The 15,924-nt window shown below is 45.6% G+C and overlaps 1 protein-coding gene across 1 annotated transcript; it reads left to right on the top strand.

Annotated features, from left to right (window-relative positions):
- The first annotated feature begins 11,218 nt into the window (after positions 1 to 11,218).
- On the top strand, positions 11,219 to 15,541 carry GPR85 (G protein-coupled receptor 85). Its single transcript, XM_073573308.1, has 2 exons — positions 11,219 to 11,760; positions 12,900 to 15,541. Exon 2 carries the CDS (start codon positions 13,074 to 13,076, stop codon positions 14,184 to 14,186), a length of 1,113 nt encoding a protein of 370 aa, XP_073429409.1. The 5' UTR covers positions 11,219 to 11,760; positions 12,900 to 13,073; the 3' UTR covers positions 14,187 to 15,541.
- The last annotated feature ends 383 nt before the right edge of the window (positions 15,542 to 15,924 follow it).

Raw genomic sequence — 15,924 nt, 5'->3', positions numbered from 1 at the left:
CAATCTGTCTTGAATGCTGCTGCCAGGATCATATTCCTCGCCAATCGTTACACCGATGCCTCTACCTTGTGCCAGTCATTACACTGGCTACCCATTCACTCCAGAATCCAGTACAAACTTATTACTCTCACCCACAAAGCTCTTCATGGCTCAGCATCACCCTACATCTCCTCCCTTGTTTCAGTATACCATCCTACCCACGCCCTCCGTTCTGCTGATGACCTGAGGTTAGCATCCTCAATAATCAGAACCTCCTACTACCGTCTTCAAGACTATACACGTGCTGCGCCAATTCTTTGGAATGCACTTCCCAGGTCAATACGATTAGTCCCCAATCCCCACAATTTTAAGCGTGCCCTGAAAACTCATTTATTCAGACTGGCCTACCGCCTCAACACATTAACCTAATCTATCCCTATGTGGCACAGCCAAAAGTTTTTTACCATAACCAGGTTCCCCGCATCATGTTCCCACATGCTTTATGCATCCATTAGCCCTCTGCATCTGAACTGTTACACACTTAACATTATGGCTGGTCCATATGTGGCGCCCCTGAGGCTTCAGTCGCCACAGAGGTACTGCGCCTTCTCCTAAGGTGTGATACCCCACCATCCAGGTAGGGTGGGAACTCCCTTCCACATTTCCACACCTGCACCCCACACACAGGATAGTTCAGCAGGGACCCATCCATGCTTTATGCTGGAAAGGTCATAGGGTGCCTTTTGTGGTTCCTGGCTTCGTAACACGAGAGGTGCTGGGGAGGCGGGTGGAGTTAGATATAAAAGAGAGGGAAGGTGTAGGATTTCAGGTCAGTCCACAGAAGAAGGCAGGCAGAGTAGGAGAGAACAGCCACTCGGTGAGGAGTGGGGATCCCTGGAAGAAGGGATGGAGGAAGGAGTGCTGCAGCTGCCCCAGTGAACTGGGCCAGTTGGCACGGGAAGGAAGAGAAGGAGAAAGAGATGTAGACTGGAGACTAAAGATTCCATAAGAGAGATAGAACAGATCGGAACGAAGGAGAATAGAAGGATGGTGGGAAGCAGGTTGAGAAAGAGAGTGAACCCTTCCAGTCCAGAGTGCAAAGGCCGGGGCCCGGTCCCCGAGGTTGATTGGATCTTTATGTGCGGCAACAGACACCGGAGGAGTAGTGAGCCACCAACGCCTTACTCCCACCATAGACTTGGGACACAACAGCACTTGGATAGTGAGCCGGGACGCAGAGAGGAGTCCCCGAAGCAGGCTACAGCTGTCTGTCATACAAGTAGAGACTAGGAACACCTAGAGAGAGGCATTCCAGGGTAACTAAGTACTGGAGTGCTTCACACCTAAAGGCGCATTGGAGGAGTCGTTCAGTAAGGTACATATTGGCGGAGTGTGGAGAGGAGAATCCTATCCTGCCTGGAGGTTGGCTGGGGCCCTGACCTGAAGAACATAGTGCGGAGGCAGGCAGTTGTGTGAACTGCAAACAGTGAGTAAAGCTTTGGAACCGCATACTCTGGTGTCCTCCAGTTATTCCAGCACTGCTACACCTGGGTACCAGCATCTATACTATTCTGCGCCTCTCCTCATCCATTGCACCTACACTGCCCTGGGACTACAGCTCCACCTGTGGGGAGCTACACGATCTTTGCTGCACCACGCCATCAGTTCCAGCGGATCTGCATGCAGCGTTGGCTCAACATCTTACTTGCCAAACACCACAGGTGGCGTCATGAACTATTCTAATAAACTTTAACACCATTAACATCACCGCCATTAATATTGGGCGCCCAGGGCCACGGACCGGGTCACCGCTGCTGTGACACATTCCCACCTTGACACCGGCCCGGTACTGAGTACCCCGCTGCCATGGGTGTGTGAGGGCGACCCAAGGGCACAACAGCAATACGGATAGAGAGCCGGGACTTAGGAGTAGAGAGTCCCTGAAGCAGGCTACAGCTGTCTGCCGTGCAAGTAGAGTTCTTGGGAACATCTGTCAGGAGGAACTCCAGTGTAACACGGTACTGGAGATCTTCACACTTAAAGGTGCTATAGAGGAGACCTTCAGAAAAAGCACATAAGTTGGCGGAGTGTGGAAGGGAGCTTTCCATCTTGCCTGGAGGTTGACTGAGTCCCTGACCCGAAGGACACGGCACAGAAGCGGGCACTACAGACTGTGAGTAAAGCTTTGGAACTACATGCCCTGGTGTCCTTCATTCCTTCCTGCGTCCGTCTGCCTGACACTGCTATATCCCCTGCGCCAGACACTACACCACCTATGTGTCTCCACATCTACACTGCCCTGGGACAACAGCCCTGCCTGTGGAGGGCTATACCATCATTGCTGCACCACACCATCTGTCCCGGAGGATCTGCATGCAGCGTCGGCTTAACACCTCCCTTGCCGAACACCACAGGTGGCGTCACGAACTATTCATCTAACTACATTTCACTATTCACATCTTCCTATTACTTGGGCGACCAGGGCCACGGTCCGGGTCACCGCTGCTGTGACACGTCCCACTGACACCGGCCCGGTACCGAGTACCCCACGGCCCTGGGAGGGTGACCCACTCCCATATCTCTCTAGTAAGCTTGATTCTGCTCTCATAGCTCTGTAGTAGTCTCGGTTATGCTCCTATAGATCTGTATTAAGCTTGGTTCTGCTCCCTTCTCTTTGTAGTAAGATCGGTTCTGCTCCCATAACTCAGTTCCCTTATCTACGTAGTAATAACATAGTAACATAGTTTTGAAGGCTGAAGGAAGACCTTATGTCCATCTAGTTCAGCCTATTTTTAGTGCAGCTGTTCTGCATTGTTGATCCTGGGGAAGGCAAAAAACCCACAGAGTAGAAGCCAATTTTCTCCATAGGGAAAAAAATTCCTTCCCCTAAGCTGGGTCAATCATCTACCTATAATATTATGTTATTCGTAACCTTCTATACTGTTACTCACAAGAAAAGCATCCATTCCATTCTTAAATTCATTCAGTGAGTTGGCCATCACCACTTCCTCAGGAAGAGAATTCCAGAGCCTCACTGCTCTTACCGTGAAGAACCCTCTTCTATGCTGGTGCAGAAATTGTCTTTCCTCCAAACGAAGAGAATGCCCCCATAACATAAAGATATGTTATTTAACAAAAAAAAAGATTTCTGATGTCATTTCTGGTCCAACCTCCTCTTTTACTTTTGTCCAACCCACACTCCATTACACACACAGATAGACAGATAGATAGATATATCTATGGATAGATATAGATAATTAATAGCAAGGCCGATGTTCATTAATGAACAATATGTTTAATTAAAAAAATATAAAAATATATTTTATAGCCAGAAAGGCGATGCAGACAGCTGCGGTCTGATATTCATAGCCTAGGAAGGGGCCATGGATATTGCCCCCCCTCCCCCCAGCTACAAATACCAGCCCACAGCTGCCCCAGAAATGGCGCATCGCCAATTCTGGCACTTAGCCCCTCTCTTGCCACTGCCTTGTAGCGGTGGCATATGGGGTAATATGGGGTTAACGTCACCTGCTATTGTAAGGTGATATTAAGCCCGGTTAATAATGGAGAGGCGTCAATAAAACACCTATCCATTATTAATCCTATAGTAATAAAGATATAAATAAACACAAATAAGAATAAAGTATTTTAATGAAATAAAACACAACACAGTTTTTCATAATTTTTATTACACACCTATCCATTGAAGCCATCGATCACCTGCAAAAAAATTAAAAAAACAAACCAACAATATACTCCCTGTCCAACGTAATCCCATTAATAACGATTATCCCATAACAATCTCCCTTATAGAACTGTCACATCAGCAGATGTGACAGCTCTATAGGCCTTCGATGACACACTGACCAGACATAACCCTCCAGCAGTGTGTCATCGGAGATAAGCCTCTCGCTTTACGTAGTAGTGCCGCAAAGTGACACGTGAACTCAGTTGACCTGTCGGCGACGGAGTGATACAATGCGGAGGATTTTCTCCGTCATTGTATCACCGGAGCCCCTAGAGAGCGGTCGCATCTGCTGACGTGACAGTTCTCCACAGGTGGTCGTCATGGGACAACCGTTATTAATTGGATTACATCGGACACAGGGAGTATATTGTTGGTTTATTATTTTAATTTTTTTCCGGTGAGTGAGGGCTTTGGGGATTAGACGTAGATGGTGAGTATGAACTATATGTGTGTTTTTGTTTTTTTGTTTTTTTTTAAATTTAACACATTAGCCGGATGATCGGACTACTACTGTCCCATCATTGGCTAATGTGTCAATCACTGTCACTGTAGCAGGCATAGCCGGATGGGACTTGTAGTCCCATCGGACAATGCCTGCATACACATATATACACGCAAACCCCCGCATAGCCCTGCAAGACCCCCACACAGCCCCGCAGGACCCCCGCACAGCCCCACAGACCCCTGGACAGCCCCACAGACCCCCATACAGCCCCGGCAGACCCTCGCACAGCCCAGCAGACCCCCACACACACGCACACACACAGCCCGCACACATCATACACGCACACAGTCACCTCCCACACACCATACACTCACACAGTCACCGACCACACTCCATCAACACACTTCCCCCTCCCAAACTGCAGCGTTTCATCTGCAGCAAAACCGCAGATCTTTTTTAGACCTGTGGTTTTGCTGCGGAAGTGCCCGACTCAATGCAAGTCAATGGGTGCAGAAACATTGCAGATCCGCACAAAGAATTGACATGCTGCGGAAAATAAAACGCTGTAAATCCACGTGTTTTTTTTCACAGCATGTGCACAGCGTTTTTGGATTTCCCAGTGATTTACATTGTGCGCACTCTGCACTGCGGATTTGATGCAATTTGCATGTCCAAAAATGCTGCGGAAACTCATCAAAAACCGGAACGTGTGCACATACCCTTACAATGCAGCCTGGCCATCTAATAAATGTGCGGCTTCTGTGAGAAAATGAACTTACGTCTTCCTAAATCCACAATGGTGGGCAGCATGGTAAGGCTGTGTGCACATGTTGCAGATTTAGATGCGGATCCGCAGCATTTTAGGCCGCACGGATTTGCATTAAATCTGCAGTGTAGGGCACAGCCAATGTTAATCTATGGGAAATGGAGATTAGTTGTGCACATGTCAATTCTTTGTGCGGCTCTGCAGCGTTTCTGCACCCATTGACTTCCACTGAGTCAGGCACATCCGCAACAAAACCGCAGGTGTAAAAAAGATTTGCTGCGGATGTGGGTGCTAGAAACGCTGCAGATCAGGAAGAGGGAAGTGTGTGGGCGGAGACTGTGTGCGTGTCTGTGTGTGCAGGGGTCTGCCTGTATGTGTGTATGTGCGTGTCTGTGTATGTGCGTGTGTCCCTGTGTATGTGTGTCTCTCTGTGTGTGTGCGGGTCTGTATAAGCAGCTATTATCTGATGAGAATACAGCTCCCATCCAGCTATGAATGCTCACAGTGATAGCATTGCCGATGATGGGAAAGTAGTCCCATAGGACAATGCATGTGTTCAGTAGTAAAAAAAAAACTAAAAACATACAAAATATACATATACACATACATTACAGACAGTACATATAACATTGAGTACATACTCACCAATCACCTAGTCCCCGAAGCCCTTGATCTCCTGTAATAAAGATAATAAACCAACCTATACATTACCTTTCTGCTGTAGTCCAGTTAATAACGAGTGTCCCACAACGATCTCCCTTGTAGTACACTGACATCGGTTGATGCCAGTGCTCTACAGGGGCTCCCGCGATGCTGCCGGGAAAGAGGTCCCCTAACCCTAATTCTCACACAGCATTGCCGTAAAGTGAGAGGATGAACTCAGGTAACTTCTTCATTGATGCACTGAAGGAGCCATTGTCTCCTGTCAGTGTGTCATTGGAGGCCTTGTAGAGAGGTCACATCTCCTGATGAGACTTCTCTATAGGGGAGATCGTCATGGGACACTCATTATTAAATGGATTACGTCAGAACAAGATAGTATTTGTTTGCTTTTCAGGATTTCGAGGGCATCGCATGGATTAGGCGTCTAATAAATATAGAAAGGTGACATTAACCTCTTATTACCCCATATGCCACCACTACAGGGCAGTGGGAAGAGAGAGGCTAAGTGCCGGCTGGGGGCAGATGTTTGTAGCCGGGGGGGGCAAAAACCGTAGTCCATTCCTAGGCTATGAATATCTGCCCCCAGTCGTCGGCTTTCCCTCTCTGGCACAGAAAATTGCGCGGGAGCCCACGCCATTTTTTTCCCTTTTTTTTTTCAAAATTAAACATATTGCTCATTATTAAACCGGCCTTGGTATTATGTATCTATATCTACATATCTATCCATAGATCTATCTATAGATGAATCTATATCTATAGATAGATAGATAGATAGATAGATAGATAGATAAGATAGATAGATATATCTATGGATAGATATACTGTGTCTTTTTTTTTTACTTTACCTATCTATAGATCTATCTATATGTGTGTGTAATGATTTATGCAAAATAAGAGGTTGGACAAAGAAATGACATCACAACTCTTTTTTTTGTTGTTAAATAATCTTATTTAGCTTACCAAAACGCATACAAATCCGCACAGAAAAAAACGTATCAAATCTGCATCTGCAAAATCCTGTTTTTTTACCTTCGTTTTCTGCCAAGAGATGCAGATTATGTGCAGAAAATTCTGCAGACAAATCTGCAACGTGTGCACATACGGCTATTTACCTGCAGATTAACCCTATATCCGCAAGGACAAAGTGTTTTCCACGGTGACACCTTCTTGATCCCACTTGTGAGACGTCAACTGCAAGAATACAGAAAAATGGTAATATCTCTGTAAGGAATTGCAGCCCAGCGACCAGTCTATGGCCATCACGCTAACTTTTGACTGACCAATCTGCAGACACGTTTTGAGCAGAAATTCTCCTTAGGCTACTTTCACACATCAGGTTTTCGGCGTCAGGCGCGATCCGGCGTCGTGCCGGAATGCCGGATCCGGCAAATGTTTTGTAAAACCGGATGTGCCGGATCTGGTTTTCTGCCGGATCCGTCTTGTTCTTGACAGACAAAACCGGATCCGTCTCATCCGGTTCATCCGTTTTTCTATCCGTTTTTCGACGGATTACGCCGGATCTGGTTTTTAAAATTGACCCTTGTGGCCTTCCGAACGGGATTGGCTACTGGAAAACTATATATAGCATGTTCCTACAGCCCTTCTTTGACAGGTTGTAGAGGAGAAAGTGCAGGTTGGAGAGAAGAGCAAGTTACTGGCGAAGATGGATGTTGTCATTGGAAATATTACCACTAGAAGTTCTGTGACGGTTTCAGTAATGAGGGACAATTTTGCACTATACTTTATGTCACCTCAAGGCAGAGTACACTGGCAGGATGACAGAGTGTGAAAGATTTGTGCCCTAACCAAACTTGTGTACCTTCTGGACCAACAGTATATACCTTTGCCAACCAAAGTTGGCTATCTTGTCATGGTCTTACTATTTTTAGCTTTAGGCCACAGGTGTGTACCTGGTTGTGTTTTATGCAAAGTATTTCACCTTTTAACAAAAGTTGTGTACATTGTTAGGAAATCACCAACAATAAACACAACTTTTCAGGTGAAATACTTTGCTTCAAACACAACCAGGAGCACAACTGTGGCAAAAAGCTAAAATTTACCCACAGTTATATACCTGGTTTTGAATACCTTTTTACCTTTTAAATACCCTGTATTTAACCTTTTTTTTAAACATATTTCGCCGCAGAAAGAAATGACAGACAACCAGTGTAAACAATAATTTAACTTTTATTTAAAATATTTTTTTTTGTGTAAACTGTTTTTAAAGTTAAAAAAACTTTTTTAATAAAGGTTTGAAACCAACCAAATGGGCATTTTTATTACAAAAAAAACATTATAACTCGGTGTAGTGTGGGGTGGAAATACTGCTGGAGGGGCTGCGGGACACTTCGACAATGGGAGTGTGGAGAGAGGACTGGGATCGTGGTGGGGAAGGAACGGTTAGAGGTGATGGTGTGGAAAAAGCTACAGAATGGGTGGACATGTGGGAGGCAGAAGAGGTGGTGGGCGGTGGAGTGGAGGGTTGGGCAGGGACTGTAGGAGCAGATGATGTTGATGGAAAGTTGTATGGGGAAGGAGTTTGGTACGGGGAAGGAGTTTGGTACGGGGAAGGAGTTTGGTACGGGGCAGGTTGCTGGAAGTGGGGAGATGTCTGGTACTGGGGAGGTTGCTGGTACTGGGAAGGTTGCTGGTACTGGTGAGGTTGCTGGTATGTAATAGGAGGGGGAGGATGGAAAGTGGCTGGAGGGGGTGCAGATATAATAGGAGGGGGAGGATGGAAAGTGGCTGGAGGGGGTGCAGATGTAATAGGAGGGGGAGGATGGAAAGTGGCTGGAGGGGGTGCAGGTGGAGGAACTACAGTGGTGGGAGGTGGAGGTTGGGAGGTAACCTGCTGTAGAGCACCGTGGCACGAATGCATTACATGCATCTGCTGGGTAGGAGATAGTGTTGCCATGCGCTCCACAACAGACCTGAAAAAGGTGTGGTTTGGCGAAGATCTTGCTTCTGAATGCATGGTTTGCAGAAGTGTCTTCACCTCCAGAATGCTGGAGTTGATCTGCTGAAAGCCTGCGGAGATTTGCTCTGACAAGACTTTTAGACAGTTCTGGAAAGATGCATTCAGATGCAAGAACTCTGGCGCATAACTCTTTTCCTGACCCCTCTGCCGCTGCCGCCTAGTACCCGCAGGTGTACTAGAGGTGGCAGGGGCAGAAGGGTGGGGTAAAGGGAAAGCGATCTCCTCACCAGCAGCTTCATGTAATGTAGGCGGCCACGATGCTCCTGTGCTGGTGGATGGGACAGATGGGTCGAATGTGTGGGAAGGCTGGGAAGGTGCAGATGTACCGGGGCGGTCGAAGTGTCCCTCGGTGCCGGTCTCCTCAGGGATCGCCTCAGAAGGGTCCAATCGTGCAGGCTCCCGAGTGCTGCTCACCGTGCTGTGGAATAAAGAGAAAAAAAAACAATTAAAATACTGACATGGTATGGCCCTGGCTGAAAAAAAAAAGTTACATCTAACATTTTTTTTCACATGTGGTGTGTAATATTTACCTTCTAGTGACCATTGTTTCCCGGAGGAACGACAGGGCTTGTGCGTACTTGTACTTGCTCCTGCGTCCTCCAGATCCACTCGGGGCCCGCATCTCTTTATTGAACTCCTTCTTGAAACGATCCCTCACAGACCGCCACCGATTCACAATTCTGTTCCCTGAAACGAGAAAGGAGTGGTTAGTATACAACATCAGTGTTTCACAAACTCCAGTCCTCATGGTCCCCAGGGGTCATGTTTTCAGGATTTCCATAGTAAATAGAAATCCTGAACACATGATCCGTGGGGACCACGAGGACTGGAGTTCGGGAAACACTGGTTTACATCAAGCAACCGGTACTGTATATACTTACTCTCTTTAATCTGGGCCCGAACATCGAGGTCCTCCCAGCGGCCCACAAGGAGCGAACAGATTTCCTCCCAGAGTCGTCGGGTAACGATAAGGTCAGCGTGGCGGCGGTCAGCCATATTCCAGAGCGGCTCCCTTTCTCTGACGAGATCGATGAGGTGGTCCACATCGAGTCCTCCATCCTCACCGTCAGAGTCGGGAGCACGCTGTGAAGGCTGTTAAAGAAAAAGACAAAAATAACATAATTAGCCTCCACAAAAGAAATGAAATAAAAAGTGCAAAAAAACAAAGCAAAAATATTTATACTTACACGCTGGTGACCGCCGCGTTGCTGTCGCCGACGACCCTGGGAGGCACTGCGAGGACCTCTTGGCCGAGCACCAGATTGGGAAGACTAGAGAAGAAAACAAAAAATGTTATGTCTTTGGATGTAGGCATTTGTTTGCTGTGTGTGGTCTGCAGAACATTGTTTTCTATGTGTTGTGTGTAGTGTGATGTTGTGTTTCTGCGTTTGATGCAAAAAACTTACCAATTGTGAGCCCACTCCAAGTGTCTGTCCACCCCTTCCTTCTTCTTCTGGGAGCTCCTCTTCATCTTGTGAATCCTGTTTTGAAATAAAAGGCAATGAATAGACATATATTACAGAGATGATGGATTTTGGAAATAAAAACTTACCGTCAAACGCTGACGATGCGAGGGAGGGCTCCCAGAAGATGATGTGCTGTCTTCCTGGTGGCCACACTCCATGCCGGTGGGTGGTGTTCCAGCTGCTGCCATTGCTGCTGCTGCTGCTGCATCTATTGGGCGGCTGTTGAATAAAGAGAAACAAAGGGCCAATGAATATCTTGATATTCAATAGCCCTAGTTTGGAGGAATGGGGGATTTGATAATTACCGTCTCTCATCTGCTGCTGGCCTCCTCCTCAGCATGTTCCATTTGCTGCTCCATTTGGGGTGGTGGTGGTGCTGATGGTGCTGCAGTGGTCTCCTGCCTTCTCCTGCTGCGCTTGGTTGCTTTCTTGGGTGGCATGTTGGGTGTGGCTGTGGGTCCCACTGTCTTGCTTTTATATATGTCTTGTGGGCAGAGCTACTGAGCATGCTCAGACCAAAAAAAACGGATCCGGCCACCGGATCCGGCTTTCGCCGGATCAGGCGCATTGCGGCGCTCATAGGCTTTCATTGTGTGAAAAAGCCGGACGCGCCGGATCCGGCGTGTCCGGCTTTTTCGCCGGAGACAAAAAACGTTACAGTAGCCGTTTTTTCCAGACGCCGGATCGCGACACATTGCCGGATCCGGCGAAAACCGGATGAAACGCATGGCCATCCGGCGCGATCCGGCGCAAATGCAAGTCAATGGGGGGGAAACCGGATCCGGCATTGCATTTCGCCGGATCCGGTTTCTGTCAAAAGCGCCGGATCGCGCCTGACGGCGAAAACCTGATGTGTGAAAGAGGCCTTAACCATTAGCTTCCAGAATCCCCTATCAGGAGCAGCGTCCTCTGCTGGTAAAACACAGCACTTGTCACTGAGCAGGAAATGGCCGGCAAAACAGCAGATTTCTGTGAGGAAAAAGGACGCTACAAAGCAACCAGAAAAGCAGCCATATGACAGAAGTGCTCCCGTGTAGTCATCGTGTGCTGCCCGCCATGCTCCCACCCTTCCTGAGGTGATGCATGCAAATGCTCCCATGTTCTTCCCAGTAACAATGTGCTCATCATTCTCCTCCCACTCAACTCCACAGAAGGAAAAAAAACACACAATGCATCACTCTGGGTGTTTCCACTCCGGATTTTTATGTAACAAATCAATAATGTGACATTTGACGAATATGGCTGCCTTTATTTTCTATACAGCAGGCTGGCTGAGCTGGGAAGTGTGAGGGGGAATGCGCCTCAGCGGAAAGTCACTGGCGCACAGGTCTGCTGCATATGGCTCCCACAGCCTGACAGGACCTAGTCAGCACAGCTCCCACCATAACTGGAGGGCTAGGGGTGGGCAAGGTGTCCATGTGCTGAGAGTGGGAGCTGCAGCAGGTAGGCATTAGGAGCTGCCAGCCTGACGTGCCCTCATTCAGACAGCAGTGGGCTGCTGCTACTGCTGCTACTGCTGCTGTTGCTGGGAGAGACTGTGCTGCTGCGACAGGGGAGGATGAAGCGAGCAGCTCAAGGAGCCTTACAGCGCATGCGCCGTCCGAGCCACTGACTATATTCCCAGGCAAGGTATCTAAGGAAAAAAATCAGCATTTTATATAAAGAAGAAGCTCCGGCGGAAAAATATACTGTGGTCAGGATATATAGCGCCAACAGGTAGGACCCTCTGCTATCACTTATGGATGGGGACGTGTGTGTGTGTCATTCTATGCAGCCAAATGGGTGATCGCTGTTCCATATAGACAGAGGCTGGGCTTTTACTAAGATGTGGCATAATAGGGGCACACAGGGGCGATCGAGCTGTCATACTGTGCATGTTACATGGCTGAGACTGGAGTGTTGCAAGCAAGCCCTGGGGAAGAGAGCTGCATTCCTGTGATAATGGAAAAGCCTAACAAAGGGACGATTTCTATGGCCACACAGCACATTCATCCATGAGCAAGCCCAGATCAGACAGTGCCATCACTATATATATGTGTGTGTGATTATATATATATATACACACATCATGATCAATGATTATACCCAGAAGAAGAGCAACAAAACCCCCTTCATGCAGAAGAAACCTGCAGATTTTCCATCTCCGATCAGAAAGTAGCATAGTAACAGTTGCAATGATTCCTATAAATAATGGAGCCTCCTCTTCCTCCACTATCTGCCTCACATCAGCCCCTCTGCCCAGGTCTTCTCTGTTCTGGGCTTGTACCATCATACAGTGTAGTGAAATGGCTGGCTAGAATGGAAGGAGATCCTCCAGCCTGGCAGATGTGGGGTGAATAGCTCCCTTGTACCTTGGATTGGAGAGATCCCGGAGATTTCCAACAGTTTTTGGAGGATGGTGGAAGAAATTGTCATTCCTGCATATTGCCCATAGGCTGGTAATATAGGCAGCAGGGGATTGATGCATGGGCTATAGACCATCCTGCATGATTTATATGGGTGTGATCTTTACCATACAGTAGATCAGATCTCTATGATAACTGGAATATATATAGATATCTACCTCTCTCTGCATATGTATATGAATATAATATAATTTATCTATGTATATATAGGCATGTGGTGAGTGTATATATATATATATATTTATATCAGTATTTAAATATTCCTTTTTAGTAACAATGTATTATACTTCTTCGTTCCCTATGGTAAAGCTGTATTCAGCCAAGGCTTATAAACAAATGATAGTACTCGAGTGTAACTTTTCAGGTCTCCATATATTAGCATTCTTAGGTTAGCACCTTTCTCACATCATGACTTGCTAGCTTAAAAACTGATAGCTTTTTTTTTTCCAGATCTCTTGACAGCATGACACATCAGAAGAAGGAGAGAGCAGAATGTGTGCCTAGACACCAACTCAGTTGCTTTTGTGGATTACATTTGCAGTAAAATGTATGGATCTATGTTGTGCTTGCCCTTGTATATAGACCATGAGACTTGACTGAAGCAATAATATATATCCTCCATCTATGGCGAACGATAGCCATGCAGCTGACAACATTCTGCAAAATGTGTCTCCTTTAACAGCATTTTTAAAGCTAACATCATTGGGCTTTATAATAGGAGTAAGTGTGGTGGGTAACCTTCTTATCTCAATTTTGCTTGTCAAAGATAAGACCTTACACAGAGCTCCTTACTACTTCCTGTTGGATCTGTGCTGCTCAGATATCCTGAGATCTGCGATTTGTTTTCCATTTGTGTTCACCTCCGTGAAGAATGGCTCTACATGGACATACGGGAATCTTACTTGCAAAGTGATTGCTTTTCTTGGGGTCTTGTCCTGTTTTCACACCGCATTCATGTTATTCTGTATAAGTGTTACCAGATACTTAGCTATAGCCCACCATCGGTTTTATACAAAAAGGTTGACTTTTTGGACTTGCTTGGCAGTCATTTGCATGGTGTGGACCTTATCAGTAGCTATGGCCTTCCCACCAGTCCTCGATGTTGGCACCTACTCCTTTATTAGAGAGGAAGACCAATGCACGTTTCAACATCGTTCCTTCAGGGCCAACGATTCCTTGGGATTTATGTTACTCCTTGCTCTCATTCTTCTAGCCACACAGCTTGTCTACCTCAAGCTGATATTTTTTGTTCACGACCGAAGGAAAATGAAGCCAGTCCAGTTTGTAGCAGCAGTAAGCCAGAATTGGACTTTTCATGGTCCTGGAGCCAGCGGTCAAGCAGCAGCTAACTGGCTGGCAGGCTTTGGAAGGGGTCCCACACCACCCACCTTACTTGGAATAAGGCAAAATGCAAACACCACAGGCAGGAGAAGGCTACTGGTTTTAGATGAATTCAAAATGGAAAAAAGAATCAGTAGAATGTTCTATATTATGACATTCCTTTTCCTGACCTTGTGGGGGCCCTATCTGGTAGCTTGTTACTGGAGAGTTTTTGCCAGAGGTCCTGTTGTACCGGGAGGATTTCTAACAGCAGCTGTGTGGATGAGTTTCGCCCAAGCTGGAATCAATCCTTTTGTCTGCATTTTCTCAAACAGGGAGCTGAGGCGCTGTTTCAGCACAACCCTTCTTTACTGCAGAAAATCCAGGTTACCAAGGGAACCTTACTGTGTTATATGAGGGAGCATCTGCAAATCTTTAGCCTTGTGAAACACTACCCTTCTCTGCTAAGCAATTGTGGCCTGTAGCCATGTCTTGAGAAGAAGATCAAGAATGGAGCATCAGCAGCATTGTGCACACTTTGCAATAGCGCACCTGTAATCCTATTTTCTCCTAAAGTGTTCCTGCTGGCCACCAGGGAAGGTTTGTAATTGGAAACAAAGGACTCGACCACAGATCCCTTTGTGTTTCTGTGGCTGGAGGTTCAATCTTGCAAATGACAGGTGCTAGGAACCACTGCTGAATGCTGTGTATATCACCACATATTAACAAGAACATCCAGAAAGGTTAGCATTGGACATCTTAATAAATTGAATTGAGGTAAATGTGTTAATAAACATGATTTTAAGAGTTTGAAGACTCTTTGAATATTTAATAGTTTGGGGGTTTCTTTTGCAAAGATTGACAGATGGGAATTAAAAGTACTGTAACTGATAAAGGATGTGCCATGCGTTACTGGATTATCTTACTGAGAGATTTCGTTACCTTGTAAGTCAGTCTTGGGGAGCATTCCAAAGCAGTATTTTTGGTTAAAATCATATTCTACTTTTTCAACTATTCTTTCTATAAAAAAACAGGAGGTTTTCTTTAACGGTGAAATGTATTCTGTGTTTTTTTTCTTTTTCTTTGGCAAATACTGAGTTAAGTCTTGTTTAACAGAAAACCTAGGTATCAATCAAGTTTGGCAACGTACCATCCAAATTGCATTATTAAAAGATCTACATATGGAGCACTCATAATAAATACATGTTGCCTTAAAGGGTTATCTACTAGCTTCCATTTTCTTTAACCTTGAATTCAACCAATGGAATCAGTAAGCCTGGTCAGTGATTTGGGAGTGCATGAAACAACACTTGAACCACCTCTTTTTTAGGCTCCTATTGTTCCCCAAATCAGTATGCACATCACCTGGGTGATGCCAGCCTCCCGGATGTGCCACCCGTTCTGGTTCACCATAAGCAACAGAGGCAGTGAAGTATGTTTATATTTAGTGAGCTGTCTTGGAGAGACTGGAGCCTTAGTATTATATTTTGCAGCGTTTGGGAAGCAGTTATTCTACTGAAGGCACAGTCTTGTTTATACTTTCTGCACATTTTGATGTATTGGTTGTTTAAATTATTTCATTTTCTTTTCCTTCTTGTATAAAACATATACTTTTTAGTATTTTAGAATAACATTATAGTCTGTGAGTCTTTCATTCTTTAAGATACAGATGTGTGTGAAATTTAAATATAAAGTTGCATTTGCCAAACTTTTCCTGTGTAGCTTGTTAATTTTTTTCTGGAATAAAATTTTACATTTTTCCAGTTCGGCAACTAACCTTATTTTTTTCCTATTTTATTTAGTGGTCTGGAATGAAATAGTGAGAGTGTGATATTATAGATTTTCCTTTTCTTTAGTTATCATTCTTTTCATAATCTGTAAGTGTATGATTGATGGACACTGCCTATGGGTATATTTACCATTTAGAATCATTTTGCTGCTTATTGACCAATAGATCGTTCTCGGCTGATGGTGGTTTACAATTCAAGTGGTTTTACAATTGTGCCTTAAATTAGGAGAAATTGTGATTTAAGATAAATTAACAGTATTGACTTTTTGCTTTTAATATGCTTTTTTTCCAATTGCAAATGTCAAAAATTCTTGTACTTTATTAATACACTCTAAATACTGGAGATGGATAGATAGATTTATTTAA

This window comes from Dendrobates tinctorius, unplaced genomic scaffold (genome assembly GCF_039654945.1).
Source record: "Dendrobates tinctorius isolate UK_male_01 unplaced genomic scaffold, ASM3965494v1 ptg000035l, whole genome shotgun sequence".
In the NCBI taxonomy this organism is placed as follows: domain Eukaryota; kingdom Metazoa; phylum Chordata; class Amphibia; order Anura; family Dendrobatidae; genus Dendrobates; species Dendrobates tinctorius.
Note: the sequence above shows the minus strand (reverse complement) of the source record. Positions and strands in the feature narration are given on the sequence as shown.